Below are 26062 nucleotides of genomic sequence, written 5' to 3'. Positions count from 1 at the left end.
AAAGTATTCAGACCCCTTGACTTTTTCCACATTTTGTTACGTTACATCCTTATTCTAAAATGGATTAAATACATGTTTCCCTCATCAACGAAGCAAAAACAGGTTTTTTGATTTTTTTGAAAATGTATAAAAAACAGAAATATCACATTTACATATTACATTTACATCAGTATTCAGACCCTTTACTCAGTACTTTGTTGAAGGACCTTTGGCAGCGATTACAGCCTCAAGTCTTCTTCCATTCATCTCTGCAGATCTTCTCAAGCTCTGTCAGGTTGGATGGGGAGCGCCGCTGCACAGCTATTTTCAGGTCTCTCCAGAGATGTTCAATCGGATTCAAGTCCGGGCTCTTGCTGGGCCACACAAGGACATTCAGAGACTTGTCCCGAAGCCACTACTGCATTGTCTTGGCTGTGTGCTTAGGGTCGTTGTCCTGTTGGAAGGTGAACCTTCACCCAAGTCTGTGGTCCTGAGCACTCTGGAGCAGGTTTTCATCAAAGATCTCTCTATACTTTGCTCCGTTCATTTTTCCCTCAATCCTGACTAGTCTCCCCTGCCGCTGAAAAACATTCCCACAGCATAATGTTGCCAACGCCATGCTTCACCGTAGAGATGGTGCCAGGTTTCCTCCAGACGTGACGCTTGGCATTCAGGCGAAATAGTTATATCTTGGAATCTTGTTTCTCATGGTCTGAGAGTCTTTAGGTGCCTTTTGGCAAACTCCTATCGGGCTCACATGTGCCTTTTACTGAGGAGTGGCTTCCGTCTGACCACTCTACCATAAAGGCTTGATTGGTGGAGTGCTGCAGAGATGGTTGTCCTTCTGGAAGGTTCTCCCATCTCGACAGAGGAACTCTGGAGCTCTGTCAGAGTGACCATCAGGTTCTTGGTCACCTCCCTGACCAAGGCCCTTCTCCCCCGATTGCTCAGTTTGGCCGGGTGGCCAGCTCTAGGAAGAGTCTTGGTGGTTCCAAACTTCTTCCATTTAAGAATGATGGATGCCACTGTGTTATTGGGGACCTTCAATGCTGCAGACATTTTTTGGTACCCTTCCCCAGATCTGTGCCTCGACAAAATCCTGTCCCGGAGCTTTACGGACAATTCCTTCGACCTCATGGCTTGGTTTTTGCTCTGACATGCACTGTCAACTGTGGAACCTTATATAGATAGGTGTGTGCTTTTCCAATCAATTGAATTTACCACAGGTGGACTACAATACAGTTGTAGAAACATCTCAAGGATGATCAATGGAAACAGGATGCACCTGAGCTGAATTTCGAGTTTCATAGCAAAGGGTCTGAATACCTATGTAAATAAGGTATTTTGCTTTTTATTTTTAATAAATTAGCAAACATTCTAAACACCTGTTTTCGCTTTGTCATTATGGGGTATTGTGTGCAGATTGATGAAGAAAAAAAATATTTAATCAATTTTAGAATAAGGCTGTAACGTAATAAAATGTGGAAAAAGTCAAGGGGTCTGAATACATTCCGAATGCACTGTACATACGATTGAAGTCGAAAGTTTACATACACTTAGGTTGGAGTGATTCAAACTCATTTTTCAACCACTCCACAAATTTCTTGTTAACAAACTATCGTTTTGGCAAGTCGGTAAGGACATCTACTTTGTGCATGACACAAGTAATTTTTCCAACAATTGTTTACAGACAGATTATTTCACTTATAATTCACTGTATCACAATTCCAGTGGGTCAGAAGTTTACATACACTAAGTTGACTGTGCCTTTAAACAGCTTGGAAAATTCCAGAAAATGATGTCATGGCTTTAGAAGCTTCTGATAGGCTAATTGACATCACTTGAGTCAATTGGAGGTGTACCTGTGGATGTATTTCAAGGCCTACCTTCAAACTCAGTGCCTCTTTACTTGACATCATGGGAAAATCAAAAGAAATGAGCCAAGACCTCAGAAAGAAAATTGTAGACCTTCACAAGTCTGGTTCATCCTTGGGAGCAATTTCCAAACGCCTGAAGGTACCACGTTCATCAGCTCAGGAAGGAGACGCGTAACCATCATTATGTATGGCGGAAAAAGGGGGTGGCTTGCAAGCCGAAGAACACCATCCCAACTGTGAAGGACGGTGGTGGCAGCATCATGCTGTGGGGGTGCTTTGCTGCAGGAGGGACTGGTGCACTTCACAAAATAGAGGAAGGAAAATTATGTGGATATATTGAAGCAACATCTCAACACATCAGTCAGGAAGTTAAACCTTGGTCGCAAATGGGTCTTCCAAATGGACAATGACCCCAAGCATACTACCAAAGTTGTGGCAAAATGGCTTAAGGACAACAAAGTCAAGGTATTGGAGTGGCCATCACAAAGCCCTGACCTCAATCCTATAGAAAATGTGTGGGCAGAACTGAAAAAACATGTGCGAGCAAGGAGGCCTACAAAGCTGACTCAGTTACACCAGCTCTGTCAGGAGGAATGGGCCAAAATTCACCCAATTTATTGTGGGAAGCTTGTGGAAGGCTACCCGAAACGTTTGACCTAAGTTAAACAATTTAAAAGCAATGCTACCAAATACTAATTGAGTGTATGTAAACTTCTGACCCACTGGGAATGTGATGAAAGCTGAAATAAATCATTATTATTCTGACATTTCACATTCTTAAAATAAAGTGGTGATCCTAACTGACCTAAAACAGGGAATTTGTACTAGGATTAAATGTCAGGAATTGTGAAAAACTGAGTTTAAATGTCTTTGGCTAAGGTGTATGTAAACTTCCGACTTCAACTGTACCTCAACTACCTCAACTACCTCGTACCCCTGCACATTGATTCGGTACCGGTACTCCTTGTATATAGCCTCGTTGTTGTTATTTTATTGTGTTACTATTTCCTTTGTATTTTTTTATTAGCAAATTTATTTTTCCAATTTTTTCTTACTTTTTAACTTTGCGTTGTTGGGAATGGGCTCATAAGTATGCATTTCACAGTAAAGTCTACACCTGTTGTATTCAGCACGTGACAAATCTAATTTCATTTCATTTCATTTGTACAGATGAAATGTACCGGGAGCGGGAGGTAAGCTTGGCTTCTTAAATGGTGTCGAGTAAAGCTTAAACCATGTATTTAGATTGTAGGTAGGTATTGTAGTTAGGTATTGTAGGTAGTTTATCTAGGTAGTTATTGTAGGTTATTGTAGGTAATTATTGAAGGTAAGTATTGTATTCGGCTGAGCCCGATGAGGCACGAGGCTAGCTAACCGACTTGGACCAATAAAGCTAGCTAGCTAGCGGGTAGCTACTGGTAACTATTAGCAACTGTGGATAGTTGTTTCCAATGTTATTTCACGCTTAAGAGTACCTGTAATTATGCCAGCTAGCTACCTACCATTCAGCTGTTTTTCTAACCTCATTATCTGAAGCGTTAACGTTAGGTAGTTAGTATCTACTGTACTCGAAATGTAGCTATCTTGTTGCTACCTGGATAGCTAACTAAACAATAGCTGGAACGACCTATCTTTAATATTTGGAGACGCTTTCTCTCCGTTGGGACAGATGCGAACTGGCTGAATCGATTCAGTGGCTAGCTTTGCACTTAACTGGCTAACAGTAGCTACTAAGGGTAAGTTATAACCTACATTTATTTTTGTTTTGTTTTTACATACTGGTAACAAGAGTCGTTCAAGGGAATTCGGGACATGGGTGACTAGTTAACGTTAGCTTGGCTCTCTCTGTGTGTTTCGTGCCATCGTAGGAGGGATGGTTCGTTGGCAGAGAGCAATGGCTAGCTAGTATGCTAACTATTCTAGCTAACTAACTGGCTGAATAAGTTGACGACGTACTCACTCAAACTGTCAAAACTAATCCAAAACTTTACACAACGTTAGACACGGACATGAATGATCTGTTTGGCGTGTTAACACACTGGTTTGTTGTAACCGAGTATTGATGCTAAACCGTGTTATTGGAGGCTGGCATGCTAGTTGGCTATGGCGTCATAGGATTCGGTGCCCTGGACGGTTTTCACGGAAGAATACTGTACCATTAGCTAGCTGAATAAACTAAGTTAGAGCCTATTCCTAGAAAACATTGAACCACTGTAGTTTACAACAATTATCATTTCTAAAGTGGAAGTTGGGAGAGTTATATTTGAGTGTTTCAGTGAAAGGTAAGTGTGGGAGGCCCTGCTCTCTAGCTTTCCCAGATGTTTAGTTCATTTCATTCCGATCACCTTTGCATTATTGTAGCCTTTTTCTGTAGCCTGTCAATTATGTGTCTGTCTATCCCTGTTCTCTCCTCTCTGCACAGGCCATACAAACGCTTCACACCGCGTGGCTGCTGCCACTCTAACCTGGTGGTCCCTGCGCGCACGACCCACGTGGAGTTCCAGGTCTCCGGCAGCCTCTGGAATTGCCGTTCTGCGGCCAACAAGGCAGAGTTAATCTCAGCCTATGCTACCCTCCAGTACCTCGACTTCTTGGCGCTGACGGAAACATGGATTACCACAGAAAACACTGCTACTCCTACTGCTCTTTCCTCGTCTGACCATGTGTTCTCGCATAGCCCGAGAGCATCTGGTCAGAGCGGCCGTGGCACAGGAATCCTCATCTCTCCCAAGTGGACATTCTCTCTTTTTCCCCTGACCCATCTGTCTATCTCCTCATTTGAATTCCATGCTGTCACAGTCACTAGCCCATTCAAGCTTAACATTCTTGTCATTTATCGCCCTCCAGGTTCCCTTGGAGAGTTCATCAATGAGCTTGACGCCTTGATAAGTTCCTTTCCTGAGGCTGGCTCACCCCTCACAGTTCTGGGTGACTTTAACCTCCCTACGTCTGCCTTTGACTCATTTCTCTCTGCCTCCTTCTTTCCACTCCTTTCCTCTTTTGACCTCACCCTCTCACCGTCCCCCCCTACTCACAAGGCAGGCAATACGCTTGACCTCATCTTTACTAGATGCTGTTCTTCTACTAATCTCACTGCAACTCCACTCCAAGTCTCCAACCACTACTTTGTATCCTTTTCTCTCTTGCTCTCCTCCAACACTACTCACTCTGCCCCTACTCCGATGGTAATGTGCCGTCGCAACCTTCGTTCTCTCTCTCCCGCTACTCTCTCCTCTTCCATCCTATCATCTCTTCCCTCTGCTAAATCCTTCTCCCTCCGATCTCCTGATTCTGCCTCCTCAACCCTCCTCTCCTCCCTTTCTGCATCTTTTGACTCTCTATGTCCCCTACCCTCCCGGCCGGCTCGGTCCTCCCCTCCTGCTCCGTGGCTTGACGACTTATTGCGAGCTCACAGAAGAGGGCTCCGGGCAGCCGAGCGGAAATGGAGGAAAACTAGACTCCCTGCGGACCTGTCATCTTTTCACTCCCTCCTCTCTACATTCTCTTCCTCTGTTTCCGCTGCTAAAGCCACTTTCTACCACTCTAAATTTCAAGCCTCTGCCTCTAACCATAGGAAGCTCTTTGCCACCTTCTCCTCCCTGCTGAATATATAATAATAATATAATATGCCATTTAGCAGACGCTTTTATCCAAAGCGACTTACATAATCCCCCTCCTCCTCCCCCTCCCTCATCCCTCTATGTGGATGACTTCGTCAACCACTTTGAAAAGAAAGTTGACGACATCCGATCCTCATTTATTAAGTCAAATGACACCGCTGGTCCTGCTCACATTGCCCTACCCTATGCTTTGACTTCTTTCTCCCCTCTCTCTCCAGATGAAATCTTGCGACTTGTGACGGCCGGCCGCTCAACAACCTGCCCGCTTGACCCTATCCCCTCTTCTCCAGACCATTCCCGGAGACCTTCTCCCTTACCTCACCTCGCTCATCAACTCATCCTTGACCGCTGGCCATGTCCCTTCCGTCTTCAAGAGAGCGATAGTTGCACCCCTCCTCCGATCCCTCCGATGTCAACAACTACAGACCAGTATCCCTTCTTTCTTTTCTCTCCAAAACTCTTCAGCGTGCCGTCTCTAGCCAACTCTCCTGCTATCTCTCTCAGAATGACCTTCTTGATCCAAACCAGTCAGGTTTCAAGACTGGTCATTCAACTGAGACTGCTCTTCTATGTGTCACGGATGCTCTCCGCACTGCTAAAGCTAACTCTCTCGCCTCTGCTCTTATCCTTCTAGACCTATCCGCTGCCTTTGATACTGTGAACCATCAGATCCTCCTCTCCACCCTCTCCGAGTTGGGCATCTCCGGCGCTGCTCACTCTTGGATTGCGTCCTACCTGACAGGTCGCTCCTATCTCGCTGTTGGCTGGGCTCCCTGCCTGTGCCATTAAACCCCTTCAACTTATCCAGAACGCTGCAGCCCGTCTGGTGTTCAACCTTCCCAAGTTCTCTCATGTCACCCCGCTACTCCGCACACTCCACTGGCTTCCAGTTGAGGCTCGCATCTACTACAAGACCATGGTGCTTGCCTACGGAGCTGTGAGGGGAACGGCACCTCCTTACCTTCAGGCTCTGATCAGACCCTACACCCAAACGAGGGCACTACGTTCATCCACCTCTGGCCTGCTAGCTCCCCTACCTCTACGGAAGCAAATTATTTTTTTTTTAAAGGTGGTTGTCCCACTGGCTATCATAAGTTGAATGCACCAATTTGTAAGTCACTCTGGATAAGAGCGTCTGCTAAATGATGTAAATATACATGTAAATGTAACTAAATCTTTGGTAAACTTTGTTTAAGAAAAGTTACAACATAATTTGCGCTGCAGATTCTAATTTCACTTTCAGTATTTCTGTGACCAGAGAATATTGCCCTTAATAGGGTCTTGTCAAGGTCTCGATAGCAAGAGGTTGGGTCTTGGTCTGGGGCTTGTTTGTTATTTTTTTTCATTTAAAGGTGCTCTACGCATTTTTCAGAATGTATGGAATTCTATTTATTTACTACTACAGATACAACATAGATATTAAGGTCTATTTGAAGGTGGAATTGTTGAATAGAGCACCTTTCAATAGTCTTGGTCGTGTCATGGTCTTGGTCTACGTGTGGCTCTAGAGGGGTTAGATCTTGGTCTGGGTGTGGTTCTAGAGGAGTTTGCTCATGGTGCTGTTGTTGTGGTTCTAGACGGGTTAGGTCGTGGTGGTGTTGTTGTGGTTCTAGAGGGGTTGGGTCTTGGTGTAGATGTGGTTTGCGATCAGGGTGCTGGTCTGTGCTAATAGGGTTGGTGTGGTATTAGAATCACTGGGACCTTCTATTTCACAATATACTCCAACACATTTCACAACACCACCCACAACACCCACACACACCCTTCTCACCTCCGTCTTCAGTAGTACAGTAGACCTCGGTATTAGAAGTGTTGTAAGCCCCATTGGACACCTGCAGGGAAACCCTGTAGCGCGTGTTGGGCTGCAGGTCACCTATCACCATGGAATCGACCCCGGGTGGGAAGGTCAGAGTTCGTCTGAGGTGAGAGGATTCGACCCTGAGGGTGTAGAGCTCCACCTCACCCTGGAGATCCTGTAGAGCTGAGGGGTGGAGAGAGACATTTGACGGAGAACTCATTATCATAATCAACATTTGGCGGCAGGTAGCCTAGCGTTTAAGAGCGTTGGGCCAGTAACCGAAAGGTCGCTGGTTCGAATCCCAGAGCCGACTAGGTGAAAAATCTGTCGATGTGCCCTTGAGCAAGGCACTTAATCCTAGTTGCGCCTGTAAGTCGCTCTTGATAAGAGCGTCTGCTAAATGACAATTTGGAAAATGACTATATGGAAAAGGTTCCTAGAACAGTATGGTAGGCTCGTCCTACTCTACTGAATAAGGTCCTGTTTATGTGAATAACAGTTCTAGTTTAGACTATCATGACAGAATTATATATGGCACTAAGATATAGCTTCTTACAGGGTTCTGTCCAGCTGATGTGTATGGATGTGTGGTCGATGGTCTGGACAGACAGAGAGGGCGGGTGGAGGGGTACTCCTGCCAGGGTAACACCCGTAGCCAGCTGTCCTGTAGAGTAGCCCACGTCATTATAGACCAGTAACTGGTACTGGTACCATGTGAACCTACAGCGTCAAAACGGACCAGGCAAAGGTTAGACAACACACACTCGCATTCAGGCACATACAAAGACACGCACACATGCACTCACACACACATACTGTACCAAAACACATTCTGTTTCAAAAGTGGTACAATATCTTCTACATAATAATTACTAGCAACAAGGGCTAACACCAACTTCAACGGCAACCAATTATATTTCCACTATGAACAATTTAGGCCAGCAAAGCAGCGAAAGTCCATAAAACTGCTTAAACTGCTTATGTATCTAAAAGTGTCTAACTTGAAGCTAGAGTAAACATCAGTAGTGGAGAGAGAAGCCTTTTAGCAAGCACAGGGACAAAATCAGCTGCTGCCAAATGCCAGCCAGAGATAAGCACAAAACAATTTCATTATTTGAATATTTGCTTAATGTATCTTTGAGCGGCATTAAAAGATGACATCGGAGCGCGAAACAGCTCTGTACACAGTGGTGGCGGTTTGCTCTAAAGCTAATTTTGATAATCTCACCTGCTAAGGCCTTTATCTTGGTGAAACAATTTGTCTCCGGCGTAAACATTGAACCAGCGATGGAGATCTGCCGGGAGCTGCACGGCCAGCGGCTGACGGCTTTTACGTCTGAGCAGCTCGTATCTGAGGACCATACCAAACACACGGATAATCACACACACACACACACACACACACACACACACACACACACACACACACACACACACACACACACACACACACACACACACACACACACACACACACACACACAGTCTATTTCCCTCTATCACTCTATTCTCTTTCTCTCTCTTGCTCTCTCTCTTTCTACCCCTCTCTCTGTCTCTTCTCTCTATCCCTCTCTTTATTACTCTTTCTCTCTTCTGCAGTCTCTTTCTCTATCTCTTTCTCTATCTATCTCTCTCTCCATCTCTATCCTCTGTTTTCTGTGGTGTTAGTGTTATTCTCTCTCACAGTGATGTTAATGTGGGCTGCAATCAGAAGATCTTTATTCCAGCTTTTATAAACCAACTTAAACAAACACACTGATCTGAGCTGTGGTCGGGAAAGTACTCATGAATTGTAATGGTTTACCATGAAAACAGACTGCTCCTAATCGTGAAGAGAATAGAGTAGGAACTAAAGTGGTACACTGACACACAGATAACGAGTTAGATAATTAACACTCATGTTAACGCAAGTCTCTGTCTGGTTCAGTGAAGAGTGTGTGAGACTATTCAGAGTAATACTGATATGGATGTTGGATGCTAGTGCTACGTAGATGTTGGATGCTAGTGCTACATAGATGTCGGATGCTAGTGCTACGTAGATGTTGGATGCTAGTGCTACGCAGATGCCGGATGCTAGTGCTACGCAGCTGTTGGATGCTAGTGCTACATAGATGTTGGATGCTAGTGCTACGTAGATGTTGGATGCTAGTGCTACGTAGATGTTGGATGCTAGTGCTACGTAGATGTCGGATGCTAGTGCTATGTAGATGTTGAATGCTAGTGCTACATAGATGTTGGATGCTAGTGCTACGTAGATGTCGGATGCTAGTGCTACGCAGCTGTTGGATGCTACTGCTATGTAGATGTTGGATGCTAGTGCTCTGTCTGATGTTAGCATACTGGGGCTCAGCTACAGCAGCTGCAGCAAGCTGCCTGATCTCTAACTGATCATCATCTACTTTACAACCTGACACACATTTACACACAGATGTACCTTTCTGCATTATATTTGTGTTGTGTATCTCTACCTCACAACTAAAACGCCTGAGTTTCCCCAAACTAATTGGCCTGGAAATAATACAACATTTACCTGAGGTTAGGTCCGTTGGGCCTGTCGGGAGGTTGCCAGGATATGGCCAGGAAGGACTCACTGATGGCCACCACTGCCAGTGGTGCCAGGTCCTGGGGGATTGTGGGTAGTGTAGTCACGGCAGTGGGCAGGCTCTCTGTGCAACCCCCAATAAGGCCACCCCCGGAGGAGCAGGCCAGGACGGTGACCAGGTAGTCAGTGTAGGGCACCAGGTCTGTTACCGTGACGCTGAGGTTGGACAGGTCGTCGTGGGATACGCGTGGGTTGGGAAGGCGGATCTCATAGCGGTCGATCTCTCCATTAGCGATGACAGGAGGGGACCACATGACCTGAGGAGAGAGGGAGGGAGGCACACACACATACACACACACAAACACACGCAGACACGCACATAAACACACACGCACAAAGTCATGTGGATATTCTCAATTCTTACCAAGGAAACACTGAAGGCTGTTAGTATGCAGCTGACGATCAACTGACATCATCTCTCCCAGAGTGCAGTGCAGAGGTGCAAGGGGCCGAGGGAGGCCTGTGATTGGCCGCTCAGAATGTTCTGTGCTTTAGAATGCTTTTAGATGGATGAGTTCCAGGAAGTGATGTTGTACTGTACAGTGTGTGTGCGTGCAAACAGCGCATGTGTGTGTGCTTGCGCATGCCTACGTGTGTATGTATGTATGGGAATTACATGCATGTGTGTGTGTGTGTGTGTGTGTGTGTGTGTGTGTGTGTGTGTCTGCGTACAGCTCTGCACCATGCAGAAAGTGAGAGAGACACCCTGACATTGAGTGGCAGATTCCCTTCAACACATTTAAAACAGGGTTCATCCCTGCAGTCCAACATGCTAAAATAATGAAACCGCAGTAATGGAATTGTTATATGCAAAAACTACAGCATGTTGCCTAGCTAGCGCTGCCTGCATGTGATTTTGACAGCATTTCAGGGAATTAAAAAAGCTAATAAAAAGGCTAAAAGTGTGTGGAATTGCTATGCAGTTAAAAGCGGAGCTTGTAGAAAAATATGGAATGTGTGATTAGGAAGAGGAATTCAACTGCTCTGATTTTCGGTAAATAGGTGAGAAGGTGAGGTAATGGTGTGACCCGTAACACACACACACACACACACACACACACACACACACACACACACACACACACACACACACACACACACACACACGCATGGGGTGGGGTGGCGTTAGGTAGCTCATTTGCCAGAGTGCGGGTGCTTGCGGATGTAATTTCCAGATTGAATGCCCTGATGTAATCTGTGGATAGTGGAGATCAGAGAGGAGAGAGACAGAGGCCTGGGACTGACAGGTACAGGAAAGAGCCATTCACAAACAAACACACACACACACACACACACACACACACACACACACACACACACACACACACACTCTACTATAAGTAAGTGCTCAGGGCTGTGTGTGTGTGTGTGTGTGTGTGTGTGTGTGTGTGTGTGTGTGTGTGTGTGTGTGTGGGTGGGTGTGGGTGTGTCTGTGATGGCATTCACTTCAATTTCGTTCAATTTCAAAATAACTAGAAAAACAAAGGAATAAAATACAAAGAAAATAAGTAACAAATCACCACTAGCTGTGAATAAGCACACCAACACTAGAATGCAGGAAGCCCCAGTGATTGCTAAGACAACCAGACAAAACACACTGAGACCACTGAACCAGTCTGTTGGTAAATAAATAAACTGCAGAATAAACTGCTGAATATGCAAATAGAAGAGCCAGTCTTAGCATCTTACACGTGTAACTCTTCTCACCTCGTTAACCATGTAAACGCAGCTGTTAACAAATTAATGAAACAACAATAGTCTGAAAAAACAACAACAACGACAAATAGAAGTCAGGGTTGGGGGAAATGAATTATTCAAACTAGTTTATGTAAATTGTTCTTTGTTTGAAGTCACTAGCACTTCAGTCTGTGTTCCTGGCACTTTCTCAAGACTAGAGGAAGAGACAGAGAAGTGTGTATGTGTGTGTGTGTGTGTGTGTGTGTGTGTGTGTGTGTGTGTGTGTGTGTTTGTGTGTGTACGTGTAGACCCCCTTTGTGTGTGTGTGTGTGTGTGTGTGGAGTCTGTGGGTGTATTGGTACAAAGACGACCGCTAAGCTGCAAAGCCTGTTTGGTGACATGAATTCCCCCTGAATGGTATTTGTCAGGCAGCAAGGCCCTGCTAGCAAGCCCTCTCTCTCTCTCTCTGGAGACCCCTCTATTCAACCAGCAGGCACACTGCTAGGGTTTATACCACCTTAAAACACTGATAGCACCGTGGATGGAATTACTCATGTTCTGGGAAGAGGCTGAGGTAGGATTGAGGTAAAGGCAAGCTTAGTCTGAGATTTAAATAGTAATCATGAATGGAAAAGGATTGGATTCTCGGATTCCAGTATGATTTTAAAGAGAGAGGCAGAAGGGAACAAGAAAGAGAACGAAAGGAAAGAGAGATAGAGAGAGTGTGTGAGAGAGAGAGAGAAAGAGAGAGAGTGTGAGAGAGAGAGAGAGAGAGAGAGAGAGAGAGAGTGAGAGAGAGAGAGAGAGAGAGAGAGAGAGTTATACCTGGGTCCCAGTGAACACTATTGTCTTTTTGCATTACCAAGGTCAGATATAAACAGGAAGCGTGTAATTGGGCTGAACCAGGAAGAAACACGAACAAACAAATGACCTCTGACCCCTAAAGCATCGTAACGACAGGGGTGTGTCTGAAATTATGACAGGAATTAGCATTTTCATACAGTTAGCATTAGCGCAGGGGCGTGTGCATATGAATGTATGTATGCATGCGTGTGTGTGTGGGCGGGACGTGATGGGCTAATTTAGACGTCTTCATTCATGCTTAGCTAGAGTTTTGTTAATATGGCCGACAGGAAGGAAGTCACTACAGACAGGGTCGTGACCCCACCTACTTCCTGAAGGGGACCTTGATTTTAGTGACTGTCTGAAAACACAGTTTTGTAACTGTGTATGTGTGCGTTATTTGAGAGAGAGAGAGAGCTCAGGGAGGGAACTGTTCAAAATGACTACACACAATATAAGCATGAATACCAATATGACATTGGCCTATGTACTCTAGTGTTTCAAAGAATGTCTACCACAATTTGAGGTAGATACATCTTATTGGCTGGTTAGCTGAGACATGGTCTGTTATTGGCTTGGTAACAGCACCAAAAGTCAAACTAAAATCACAACACCCACACATTTTTTACATTTACATTTTAGTCATTTAGCAGATGCTCTTATCCAGAGCGACTTACAGTTAGTGAGTGCATACATTTTTCATACTGGCCCCCCGTGGGAATCGAACCCACAACCCCGGCGTTGCAAGCGCCATGCTCTACCAACTGAGCTACAGGAGGGCCACACCTCAACACAACCACCAACCTGCAGTGAGTCTGGCCCCAGCACATCTACCCGTGGTGGGACTAGACCGGCAGGGCGAGAGGGTCTGGTGGTGATGTTAGCCCAGGTACTAGTGTTAGATCCAGCCTGTGTGCTGGCCACTAGGCGGTACTGGTAGGAGGTCCAGGGGCTGAGGGCTGAGGAGTGGTCCAGATAGGAGAGGGGAGGAGGGGCCGGTGGCAGTCTGACCACTGTAGATACCTGCTGGGTGCCTCTCACCCTCCTCTCCACCACCCATCTACAAACACATTAAGAGGAATTAGGATTATTATAAAAAATACATTATGCAAATCTATACAGGAAGAGAATACAGATGGAAACTGAAATTCATAAAATGTTCGTAACGGTTGTAGTTAATGTAAATATTACCTATAGAGTGCACTATTGTTTACTATGGCCACATGATGCTGTCCAAAGTAGTGCACAATATGGGGAATAGAGTATTATTAAAGCCATAATCTCTTGGCCACCCGGACTATTTACATTGACCCCCCCTCCATTTGTTTTTACAGCTACTCGCTGTTTATTATCTATGCATAGTCACTTTACCCCTACCTACAAATTACCTCGACTAACCTGTACCCCGCACTGTGACTCGGTACCGGTACCCCCTGTATATAGCCTCGTTATTGTTATTTTATTGTGTTACTTTTTATAATTTTTTATCTTAGTTTATTTAGTAAATATTTTCTAAACTCTTTCTTGAACTGCATTGTTGGTTAAGGGCTTGTAAGTAAGCATTTCACGGTAAGGTCTACAGTCGTGGTCAAAAGTTTTGAGAATGACACAAATATTAATTCTCACAAAGTCTGCTGCCTCAGTTTTTATGATGGCAATTTGCATATACTCCAGAATGTTATGAAGTGTCACGCCCTGACTCATGGGACTCTTGTATGTTGAGTCAGGGTGTGGATATTCTATGATAGTATTTCTATGTTGCATTCTAGGTTGTGTAGTTTTATGTTTGGCCGGGTGTGATTCCCAATCAGAGGCAGCTGTCGCTCGTTGTCTCTGATTGGGGATCATACTTAGGCAGCCTATTGGCAATCATGGGTTGTGGGATCTTGTTCCGTGTTAGAGGCTTGTATTGTGTTTAGCCTTCGGACTTCACGTTACGTTGTTTGTTGTTTTGTTCATGTGTTTATCGTTGTAATAAACATGTATGCACTTCATGCTGCGCCTTGGTCTGACCCGTCCTTAAACGAACGTGACATGAAGAGTGATCAGATGAATTGCAATTAATTGCAAAGTCCCTCTTTGTCATGAAAATTAACTTAATCCCCAAAAAACATTTCCACTGCATTTCAGCCCTGCCACAAAAGGACCAGCTGACATCATGTCAGTGATTCTCTCGTTAACACAGGTGAGAGTGTTGACGAGGACAAGGCTGGAGATCACTCTGACATGCTGATTGAGTTAGAATAACAGACTGGAAGCTTTAAAAGGAGGGTGGTGCTTGAAATCATTGTTCTTCCTATGTTAACAATGGTTACCTGCAAGGAAACACGTGCCGTCATCATTGCTTTGCACAAAAAGAGCTTCACAGGCAAGGATATTGCTGCTAGTAAGATTGCACCTAAATCAACCATTTATCGGATCATCAAGAACTTTAAGGAGAGAGGTTCAATTGTTGTGAAGAAGGCTTCAAGGCGCCCAAGAAAGTCCAGCAAGCGCCAGGACCGTCTCCTAAAGGTGATTCAGCTGCGGGATCGGGGCACCACCAGTGCAGAGCTTGCTCAGGAATGGCAGCAGGCAGGTGTGAGTGCATCTGCACGCACAGTGAGGCAAAGCCTTTTGGAGGATGGCCTGGTGTCAAGAAGGGCAGCGAGGAAGCCACTTCTCTCCAGGAAAAACATCAGGGACAGACTGATATTCTGCAAAAGGTACAGGGATTGGACTGCTGAGGACTGGGGTAAAGTCATTTTCTCTGATGAATCCCCTTTCCGATTGTTTGGGGCATCCGGAAAAAAGCTTGTCCGGAGAAGACAAGGTGCGTGCTACCATCAGTCCTGTGTCATGCCAACAATAAAGAATCCTGAGACCATTCATGTGTGGGGTTGCTTCTCAGCCAAGGGAGTGGGCTCACTCACAATTTTGCCTAAGAACACACCATGAATAAAGAATGGTACCAACACATCCTCCGAGAGCAACTTCTCACAACCATCCAAGAACAGTTTGGTGACGAACAATGCCTTTTCCAGCATGATGGAGCACCTTGCCATAAGGCAAAAGTGATAACTAAGTGGCTCGGGGAACAAAACATCGACATTTTGGCTCCATGGCCAGGAAACTCCCCAGACCTTAATCCCATTGAGAACTTGTGGTCAATCCTCAAGAGGCGGGTGGACAAACAAAACCCCACAAACTCCAAGCATTGATTATGCAAGAATGGGCTGCCATCAGTCAGGATGTGGCCCAGAAGTTAATTGACAGCATGCCAGGGCGGATTGCAGAGGTCTTGAAAAAGAAGGGTCAACACTGCAAATATTGACTCTTTGCATAAACTTAATGTAATTGTCAATAAAAGCCTTTGACACTTATGGAATGCTTGTAATTATACTTCAGTATACCATAGTAACATCTGAAAAAATATATAAAACCACTGAAGCAGCAAACTTTGTGAAGACCAATACTTGTGTCATTCTCAAAACTTTTGACCACGACTGTACACCTGTTGTATTCGGCGCATGTGACAAATAAAATTTGATTTGATTTGATTATGATGTCTCACCCCTCCAGTTCTCCGTTGCTCCTCTCCGGGGCTCCCCAGGACAGCAGGACTGAGGTAGGGGTGTCAGAGTAAAGGTGGGGGGCTGGGACCCCCTCCGGTGGGGCAGCAGGGGTATGGAAGGACTGGAACTCCCCAGAGAGAGTACACCCTGCCGTGGTACAGGCCTCCAACTAACAGCACCACAGAGGACAATACAGTTAGACAGGCATAGACTTTAATGTGTTTAATCATCAATAGTTTTAATTAATGTATTACTGCTCTATCCATCCATCCATCCATCCATCCATCCATCCATCCATCCATCCATCCATCTATGCATCCCAACCATCCATACCACCAACCCATCCCCCCCACCCCACCCACCTGCAGGCTGTAGAGTTGGTAAGGCTGGAGGTTATGGAGGATGTAGGTGGTAGTGTTGCCTGGTACTGTAGCAGTGCTGTGTGACAGGGACAGGGTGGAGTTCAGGTGCAGAGTGTATTGGGTGATCACCCCGTTGGGCTGGGCTGGGGGGGCCCAGGAGACTGACGCACTTTGTGACTGGAGGGCTGACACCACAGGGGGGTCCACGGGACCTGGACCTGGGGGGGGGGGGGGGGGCAGTGAGGGAAGGAGAGAGAGAGAGAGAGAGAGAGAGAGAGAGAGAGAGAGAGAGAGAGAGAGAGAGAGAGAGAGAGAGAGAGGAAGGGAGGGCGACAAAACAGACAACAATAAACACAGGGTTAGAATGGTTCCCAAACTCCCTACTCTCGCTCTCATGATTGCCATGTCCAACCTGATCAGTTTGTTTTTTTCCTCTTTCCCTGAACACCCTACACACCAAATCCAGTCCGTCTACTAAAGTGGCTCATTGGTCTAGGACAGGTGTTAGCAAACTACACTGAACAAAAATATAAACACAAGATGTAAAGTGTTGGTCCCATGATTCATGAGGTGAAATAAAAGATCCCAGAAATGTTCCATATGCACAAAAAGCTTAATTCTCTCAAATTTCATGCACATACTTGTTTACATCCCTGTTAGTGAGCATTTCTCCTTTGCCAAAATAACCCATCCACCTGACAAGTGTGGCATATCAAGAAACTGATTAAACAGCATGATCATTACACAGTTGCTGGGGACAATAAAAGGCCACTCTAAAATGTGCAGTTTTGTCACACAACACAATGCCACAGATGTCTCAAGTTTTGAGGGCGTGTGCAATTGGGATGATGACTGTAGGAATGTCCACCAGAGCTGTTGCCAGAGTGTTAATTTCTCTACCATTGTTGTGAACAGAGTGCCCCATGGTGGCGGTGGGATTATGGTATGGGAAGGCATAAACTACGGACAACAAACACAATTGCATTTTATCGATGGCAATTTGAATGCACAGAAATACCGTGACGAGTTCCTGAGGCCCATTGTGAGGCCCATTTCTTTTAAGGTATCTGTGACCAACAGATGCATATCTGTATTCCCAGTCATGTGAAATCCATAGATTAGGGCCAAATGAATTTATTTAAATTGACTGACTTCCTCATATGATCTGTAACTCAGTAAAATCCTTTAAATTGTTGCGTTTATATTTTTGTTCAGTATACATAATTTCAAACATGAAAATGCCTGTTACAGTGACTACAGCGTTTTAGTGGAAAAGAACAAAGGAAAAAGAGGGATACTTTTTTCAGCAATATGGAAGAAAAGCCTTGTGCACGTGTGTGTGTGTGTGTGTGTGTGTGTGTGTGTGTGTGTGTGTGTGTGTGTGTGTGTGTGGTGATGAGAAGCGAGGAGATGAGAAGAGAGGGGGAATTAGTGCGGCGGAATTATCATTTGACAACGGAACGTCAAGAGTGACATCACAAGGACAAACAGTGATTTGGAGGGCCCTATTCCTGGGATTAGAATGGAGGACACACACACATCGATGTGCAAATCAGCTCATTTAGCGAGCGCCAGGGGCCAGCAGAACGCTCTGGCACGGCCACACAGAAAATTATATTTATGTATTTATTAAATGGAGGTTATATGGGCAGTGATATCAACTATGAGCTGGGGAGAGATGGCACTGAATCGGAGGAAATATTGTAATCACTCAAGTTTGTGACTGGCCATTTCTACTGAATGGCTACTGCCACACTTCCCACCGCCAAGCGCTCACAATAGGGATTCCTTCACACACACACACACAGACACACCAAGGAATCCTTCACCCACATCTAGTGTACGACAGCGCCGGTCATATTCATAATTACATACAGGAATGCAGGCACACATACATTCACATCGATGGACAACATGCACAAACACACACGTACACATACACTGAAAATAGTGTCTTTATTACAGGGTGAGCTGATGAAACAAGGGCCGATAACAAGGCTCTAAAGGCCTTAGTTTGCGACAGCGGTAGAGCTGCAGTCTACTTTGCACATGTTAGGATCGAATCCCACCACAGACACTTTCCCACTTTTTCCCCTCTACATTCCTCACTGTCTAAATAAAGAGAAAAATACGTAAGCGCAACGAGTCTCCTCTGAAGGCCTTTCGCCATACCTGATGATCAAATACTGACCCTTCTACCTCCCGAGGTAGTTTTCAGCAGTTATCGTGACTGTTGTATACATTCCACCTCAGGATAAGAAATACTGTATAACAATGTCGTCACGTCACTTTTAACATTAATCTGATGACTGTTATTTCTCTAATTAACTAACTATGTTTAATTGTTACCCAATTAAATTAATCATGTAACAATTAATTTGGGGCACCACGAGAGTGGTTGTTTAAAGAGTTACCATCTCCCGAATTAAACTCTAGAAGGTCTATACCTATCACATCGATAAACAGTCAACTTAGTAATCATAACCTCTTATCATATCATCATTCTGAACGTCATAACCTCCTTGCATCTGCAAAAACCACAGCCTTACTTATGATTCAGTACTACACAAATTGGTTTAATTCTTTATTTACTAGCTAACTAAATGGTAACACAGGATAACATACACACTTAATACATTAACAACAGGTCCCTAGCGGACTGACAACAACATGATTGCTTGTTACAAAAGAGGGAGAGGTAGAGAAACAGGGACAGAGACACTTAACGTTGGTACATTTAGAAACTACTCTCACTTATATTTCTCCTATACTTTGCACATGAACTTCCGCCTGCTTGGAGTAAGAAATCATGAATGTATTTACGTGAGGTGCCGCCGTGTAGCTCTCTCTCTCTGAACCGGGCCACCCTGGAAAGGGAGTTGGTCGGGCCTTCTCGCGGCTCGCTCGTAAGGCTCTGATTGTCCAACAGTTACAACAAGTCTTCTATTGTTGTGGTCCTCTGTAGTTGTCTGATGTCCGGTGACTTGTCATGTAGTCCTAAACAGAACTACAGAATGGATTTTCCTTTCACTCGTTCTGGAAGATTGGTTCTTTGAATATAGGCTAGCCAGCCGTGTCGATGGTTCCCAAGTGAGGTGATGAGAGTAGCTTAGTAGGATGGTTTGGATAGAGTAGTATAATGGTCCCACTTAAATTCGCTTTTCTAGATACTTTGCCCAGCTAATCAGCTGTACCAGTGATTGTCCGGTGATTGTCCAGTGATTGTCCAGTGATTGTCCGGGAGGTGACTTATCGTCTCTACCTCGTGTCCAATCAAAAGCCCTGGATTAACACAGATGTTGTTGGCGCTAAACTAAAGGACTGGGCTACCGCAGACAACCCTTGTATGTAAATTGTAGCTTAGTGGGTAAGAGCGTTGTGCCAGTAACCGAAAGGTCGCTGGTTCTAATCCCCGAGCCGACTAGGTGAAAAATCTGTCGATGTGCCCTTGAGCAAGGCACTTAACCCTAATTGCTCCTGTAAGTCGCTCTGGATAAGAGCGTCTGCTAAATGACTAAAATGTAATGTAAATGTGTTGAAATTCAGGGTTTTAATCACTTTGAACATGAGCTGCAGCTCGACATCTTTCTGGTCTAAAGGTTAATTTCTCTATCAAGCCTTTATGCACTCTGGTCGAAAGGGGCTGTTTCGTCAGGCTGACACGCTCTCTGTGCAAAGTTTATAGATAAGCCATTATCTCTTTTGACTCCTAAAATCACATTCCTATCTTAACAAAAATACTTTCATCCTTTTTCATATTTCATACACAACGCATCGGATGAAAACTTTGTACATATAGTGGGTATACTTACTAAGTTACAGTATTTCCTTTATATCATTTTTAATGACATCACAAAATAACAACCCAATTGACATTATTGTTCTATAGACCTCCTCTGACCACTCCCCACGTTCTTAAGTTAGAAATATTGTTCCAGTAATCACTTTTGAACGTGTTAGAGTTTCGGCGGGAAAAGTCTGTTAACAAAGACATTCCTTTCGTTAATACTGGAGGGGGAGAGAGAGACTCCTTCTCCTTAAATTTATGACAGGCCGTGTGGTGTCAAAACCCCACAGTTCCCCCCACCCCCCCTCTGCAGGTGGGAGGGGGTCTGGAAGAAGCTCTCCCTGCGAACCTGATCTGCCCATTTGGATCCTCCCAGGACAGTCATGACAACAAGCTGGCACTTAACAAACTGTACAAGGCTATAAACAAGCAGGAAAACGTACATCCGGAGGCTGCCTTTCTTGTCGCCGGTGAATTTAATTCTGCGTCATTAAGACACGTGATGCCCACAGCGATAAAGTCCTAGACCACTGTCACTCTACCCACAAGCAAGCATACAAAGCCCTCCCTCGTCCGCCATTCGGCAAATCAGATCATGACTCTGCACTCCTGCTTCCTGTTTACAATGAAGCGTAGTCAACTTACACACAGCACTGACACACACACTTACCCCACCAGACATGCCACCAGGGTTTTTTTCACAGTCCCCAGGTCCAGAACAAATTCAAGGAAATGTACAGTATTATACAGAGCCATGAGTGCATGGAACTCATATAGCGCAAGTGAACAGCAAACCTGGTTTCAGAAAAACGAATAAAGCAACATCTCACGGCACAACGCCTCTCCCCCATGTAACCTACTTCTTGTGTGTATGTACTGATATGTATGTGGAACTAATAGATGCACACACACACACACTACATGTTAATGTTTTTAATTGTATGTAAATTGTAAAGTATTTTGTCTGTAATGTATTTTTCGTCATGTGTCAGACCCCAGTAAGATTTGCTGTCGCCAATGGCGACGGCTAATGGGGATCCTAATAAATAAAAAATAAAATCAGAAGCTCAAACAGGAAGTGACTCACTCTGTTGAAAAATGGTAATCAGAATCAGAGATTATGCCACAGGACTGCTTTGCTAGCGTTGATTGGAACATGTTCCAAGACTCCGCCGATAACATCGACGAGCTAACCACCTCCGTCACCGGTTTCATAAGGAAATGCATCGACGACATTGAAGGTTCGCTGCTTCCCCAATCAAAAGCCCTGGATTAACACAGATGTTGTTGGCGCTAAACTAAAGGACTGGGCTACCGCAGACAACCCTGAGGCTACGGCTGAAGACAGGAAGTACAAGAAGTCCCGCTACGACCTACGCAGAGTCATCAAATGAGCAAAAGGACAATATAGGAATAAGGTGGAATCATATTACACAGGCTCCGACGCCCACCGCATGTGGCAGGGGCTGCAGTCCATCACGGAATATAAAGGAAGACCCAGCCGTGATCTGCCCAACGATGCCTCTGTTCCAGACAAACTCAATGCATTTTGTGCACGCTTCAACAATAACAACACCGTACAGTGTGTGAGGGCCCCCACCGACCCATTGGACAGGGTGATTTCGATCTCAGAGGTCGACGTGAGTAAGGTCTTTAATCAGGTCAACACTCGCAAGGCTGCGGGCCGGACGGTATTCCAGGGCACGTTCTCAGAGCATGCGCAGCTCAACTGGCAGGCATATTCACGGTAATTTTCGCTGCTGCTACTCTGTTTATCATATATCCTGATGCCTAATCACCTTATCCCTACACATATCTACCTCTATCACTCCAGTATCCCTGCACATTATAAATATGGTATTGGAACTGACCCTGTATATAGCTTCTTACTTTCTCCTGTTCTTATTTCTTATTTTCTTATGTATTTTTGTTCTACCTTAATGTTATGTTATACCTTATGTTCTTAGTCCTACATTAATATTGATTATTGTATTGTTGTGTTTGGAGCGTGCAAGAAAGGCATTTCACTCTAATTGTGCAAGTGACATTAAAACTTGAAACTTGAAACTCTAGCATCCCCTTTGAATAGCCTCACCCCCTTGAAATTTGCGTTACCCCATAGCTTCTCAACATACCATAAGTGAAACTGGTTTGTCCGTCTGGTCTGTCAGGGGCTAACTAGGGGGAGTGTGGTCTGTCAGGGGAGTTCTGTGTTCAGTTTGTCCTCCGTTGACTAAGTCTAAGGCAAGGGTTCCCAAACTTTTTTGGCCCGAGACCCCATTTTGAAATTTTAAAAAACATTTCCGACCACACCAGGTAAAAAAAGTGTTGTAATCAAAGGCCAATGTTAACTTTTTTAATTGGGCTGTGACAGTCTATTACAAATCAATCTGACAGTACTTTTGACAGTATTTCAAGAAAGTATGGTTTGAAGTGACTGAAATGCATCAGAAAGGTATTGGGAAGTTCAGAAGATCATCAAACAATACTTTAATATGATATTATGTGTAGAAACAACATTTCCCCAGTTTGATTTAGTACCTGGTCTTGTCCACTCTGTTCTACTAAGTCCTGTGTGGCTTGAGGGAAACAGAAGACACATATGTGTTCCTGAGAGTCTTATCTTTCAGTGATGGGGTCATAACACACTACATGACCAAAAGTATGTGGACACCTGCTCGTCGTACATCTCATTCCAAAATCATGGCCATTAATATGGAGTTGGTCCCCCCTTTGCTGCTATAACTGCCTCCACTCTTCTGGGAAGGTTTTCCACTAGATGTTGGAACATTGCTGCGGGGACTTGCTACCATTCAGCCACAAGAGCATTAGTGAGGTCGGACACTGATGTTGGGCGATTAGGCCTGGCTCGCAGTTGGCGTTCCAATTCATCCCAAAGGTGTTCGATGGGGTTGAGGTCAGGGCTCTGTGTAGGCCAGTCAAGTTCTTCCACACCGATCCCGACAAACCATTTCTGTATGGACCTCGCTTTGTGCATGGGGGTATTGTTATGCTGAAACAGGAAAGGGCCTTCCCCAAACTGTTGCCACAAAGTTGGAAACACAGAATCGCCTAGAAATTCATTGTATGCTGATAAAATGTGATTTGTTGCAACCGAGGACAGACTATTTTTACACACTACGCACTTCAGCACTCGGTGGTCCCATTCTGTGAGCTTGTGTGGCCTATCACTTCGCGGCTGAGCCGTTGTTGCTCCTAGACATTTCCACTTCACAATAACAGCACTTACAGTTGACTGGGGCAGCTCTAGCAGGCCAAACTGACTTGTTGGAAAGGTGGCATCCTATGACGGTGCCATGTTGAAAGTCACTGAGCTCTTCAGTAAGGCCATTCTACTGCCAATGTTTGTCTATGGCGATTGCATGGCTGTGTGCTCGAATTTATACACCTGTCAGCAACGGGTGTGGCTAAAATAGCCAAATCCAATCATTTGAAGAGGTGTCCACATACTTTTGTATCTATAGTGTTTCTTTGTAGCTTTTTGGTATTTTACCCCCTTTTTCTCCCCAATTTCGTGATATCCAATTGCGACCTTGTCTCATTGCTGCAACTCCCCAATGGGCTCACGAGAGGCGAAGGTCGAGTCATGCGTCCTCTGAAACATGACCCGCCTAACCACGCTTCTTAACACCCACACGCTTAACCCGCAAGCCAGCCGGACCAATGTGTCGGAGGAAACACTGTTCAACTGACGACCAAAGTCAACCTGCAGGCACCCGACCCGCCACAAGGAGTAGCTAGAGCGCGATGAGCCAAGTAAAACCCTCCCTAACCCCAACGACGCTGGGCCAATTGTGCGCCGCCCTATGGGACCCTATGGTGACACAGCCTGGAATCGAACCCGGGTCTGTAGTGACGCCACTCGGGAGGCCCGTGTATTTTGTAGCTTAAACCGTTCAAAAGATAGAGACACATTTGTATGAAGAAAACAGACACCGCTCTTTTTATTACAACTGCATCTTGCGGCTACCGGAGGTTAGTTACAAAAAACATACATTTTCAAATCAGGCGACCCCTTGTTTGGGAAACGCTGGTCTAAGGAGTCTTTTAGAGTTGCAAAATTCCTGAAACATTCAATAAATTCCCTGGTTTTCCAGAAATCCTGGTTGGAGGATCCCGGACTTCTGGCTTATTCCCTCCTGATTCAGGGAGTCCTCCAACTGGGATTTCAGGAAAACCATGGGATTTATTGAACATTCCAGGAATTTTGCAACCCTAGTCTTTACCCTTCTTCATTCCCTCTCCTCTCCTCTTGCTTTCACATTTAAAAAGGAGGAATATGTCAACCATGGAAATAGTTGGATTTTTCCTCCTTCCTTGTCTGTCTGTCTGTCTGTCTGTATGTCTGTGTCTTCCTTGTGTCCTCCCTCCTTACCCTTCCTCCTCCTCCCTCCATCCCTCCTCACTCCCTCTCTCTCCACCCTACCTGATCTGATTGATATTTCTGCCCTATGAAAGCTCATTTGAAGGTAATGTTTTCCTTCTCCATTTACATCCCACTGTACTGGGGTAATGGTCACACACACACACACACACACACACACACACACACACACACACACACACACACACACACACACACACACACACACACACACACACACACACACACACACACACACACACACACACACACACACACACACACACACACAGTAGCAGGGTAATGGCGCTTCAGCAAGGGCAGGCGGATCAAGGTGATTGAGCGTGCTCAGAGCGTGCTGCGTTGCTAAGTGCTAACGTGAACTGCTAAAGGCTCCCCCAGATGGCACCGGGACCAGAGGGGGAGATAGTGGGAGGTAGCCTCGCCATCACCTTAGCTCACCCTCACCCAGCACTAACCCTTACCTCACCCTCTCCTCCCTCTCTCCCCCTCCCCTCCCCTACTGTAACCCACCTCACACCCTCTTCTCACCCTAGATGACACCGCTCTCACCCATGACTCACCCATCTTTCTACGGGAAGAAGCCCAACACCTAACCCTGACACACACCCTTTCCCCCCCAATCCTGTAACTTATTTGTGATTCAAGCCCTTGTCTGTGCATGTGTGCAACTGAATGTGTGTGTGTTTCAAGTGTGTGTCAGTGCCTAGCTGCGTTCCAGCGTAGCAGGGTGATTTTTTCCCAGGCAGTGTGTCAGGGCTGTGGCTGTGTAGTGCAGGGCTCCCTCCTAGCCTCCCTCCTGCCTCCCTCCTAGCCCTGATAAATAAACAATGCACAGCGCTGACCTTTGGGTTAACAGCTTTTTATGCTTGCTCCACTCAGCACTCTCCCTGATTCAATTACCACAAAGGTCCAGGAGACGCCGGGAATAAGCAAGGAGGCCCGGCCCGTCTGCCTAACTGTCTGTCTGGCTGTATGTCTGTCTGTCTGTCTGTGCATGTCAGTCTGCCTGTCTGTCTCTGTTCTCCTGTCTGTCTGTGTGTGTGTGTGTGTGTGTGTGTGTGTGTGTGTGTGTGTGTGTGTGTGTGTGTGTGTGTCTGTCTGTCTGTCTGTGGTCTCCATTAAACCTGCTGAGACTCAGTAGAGGCCTTAATTGTAAATAATTTTACCACATGAGACAATCAAGTCACCTTGAATTTGAACACTCCCCCTCACACACCCATACAAAAATGGATGCACACATGCGCTCGCGCACGTCAACACACACACACACACACACACACACACACACACACACACACACACTCCACACCCATGTCACCCCACCCCTAGATCCCTCGACTCCCCAGCCACCCTCTCCTTCTCTTCTAGCAGCACAGAGGACCCAGAGTGTTATTTAGGCTTTACTGGTCTGTATTAAATTCTGCAATTTGAAGGGCTGTTAAGTTTTTCAATTGAAATGTATTTTAAGATGCAGGTGCTTTTTATTTTATTGATGCTTTACTGCTCTCCGGGTGCAGGCTAGAACACACTGCAATAACACCACTCTACCCCAATA

General features: G+C 45.3%; 1 protein-coding gene across 1 annotated transcript in view; it reads right to left on the bottom strand.

Annotated features, from left to right (window-relative positions):
- The window catches only part of ush2a (Usher syndrome 2A (autosomal recessive, mild)), a gene marked incomplete at both ends in the record, with an annotated part of 418741 nt that overhangs the window by 122438 nt on the left and 270241 nt on the right, over positions 1-26062 (bottom strand). Inside the window, 7 exon segments of the mRNA XM_084181556.1 lie at positions 7248-7457; positions 7831-7994; positions 8503-8625; positions 9805-10133; positions 13201-13456; positions 15950-16119; positions 16313-16530. Of these exon segments, the coding sequence (XP_084037682.1) occupies positions 7248-7457; positions 7831-7994; positions 8503-8625; positions 9805-10133; positions 13201-13456; positions 15950-16119; positions 16313-16530 (1470 nt within the window).

The sequence above is a fragment of the Coregonus lavaretus genome (assembly GCF_964263955.1).
Source record: "Coregonus lavaretus genome assembly, chromosome: 18".
Classification (NCBI taxonomy): Eukaryota; Metazoa; Chordata; class Actinopteri; order Salmoniformes; family Salmonidae; genus Coregonus; species Coregonus lavaretus.
Note: the sequence above shows the minus strand (reverse complement) of the source record. Positions and strands in the feature narration are given on the sequence as shown.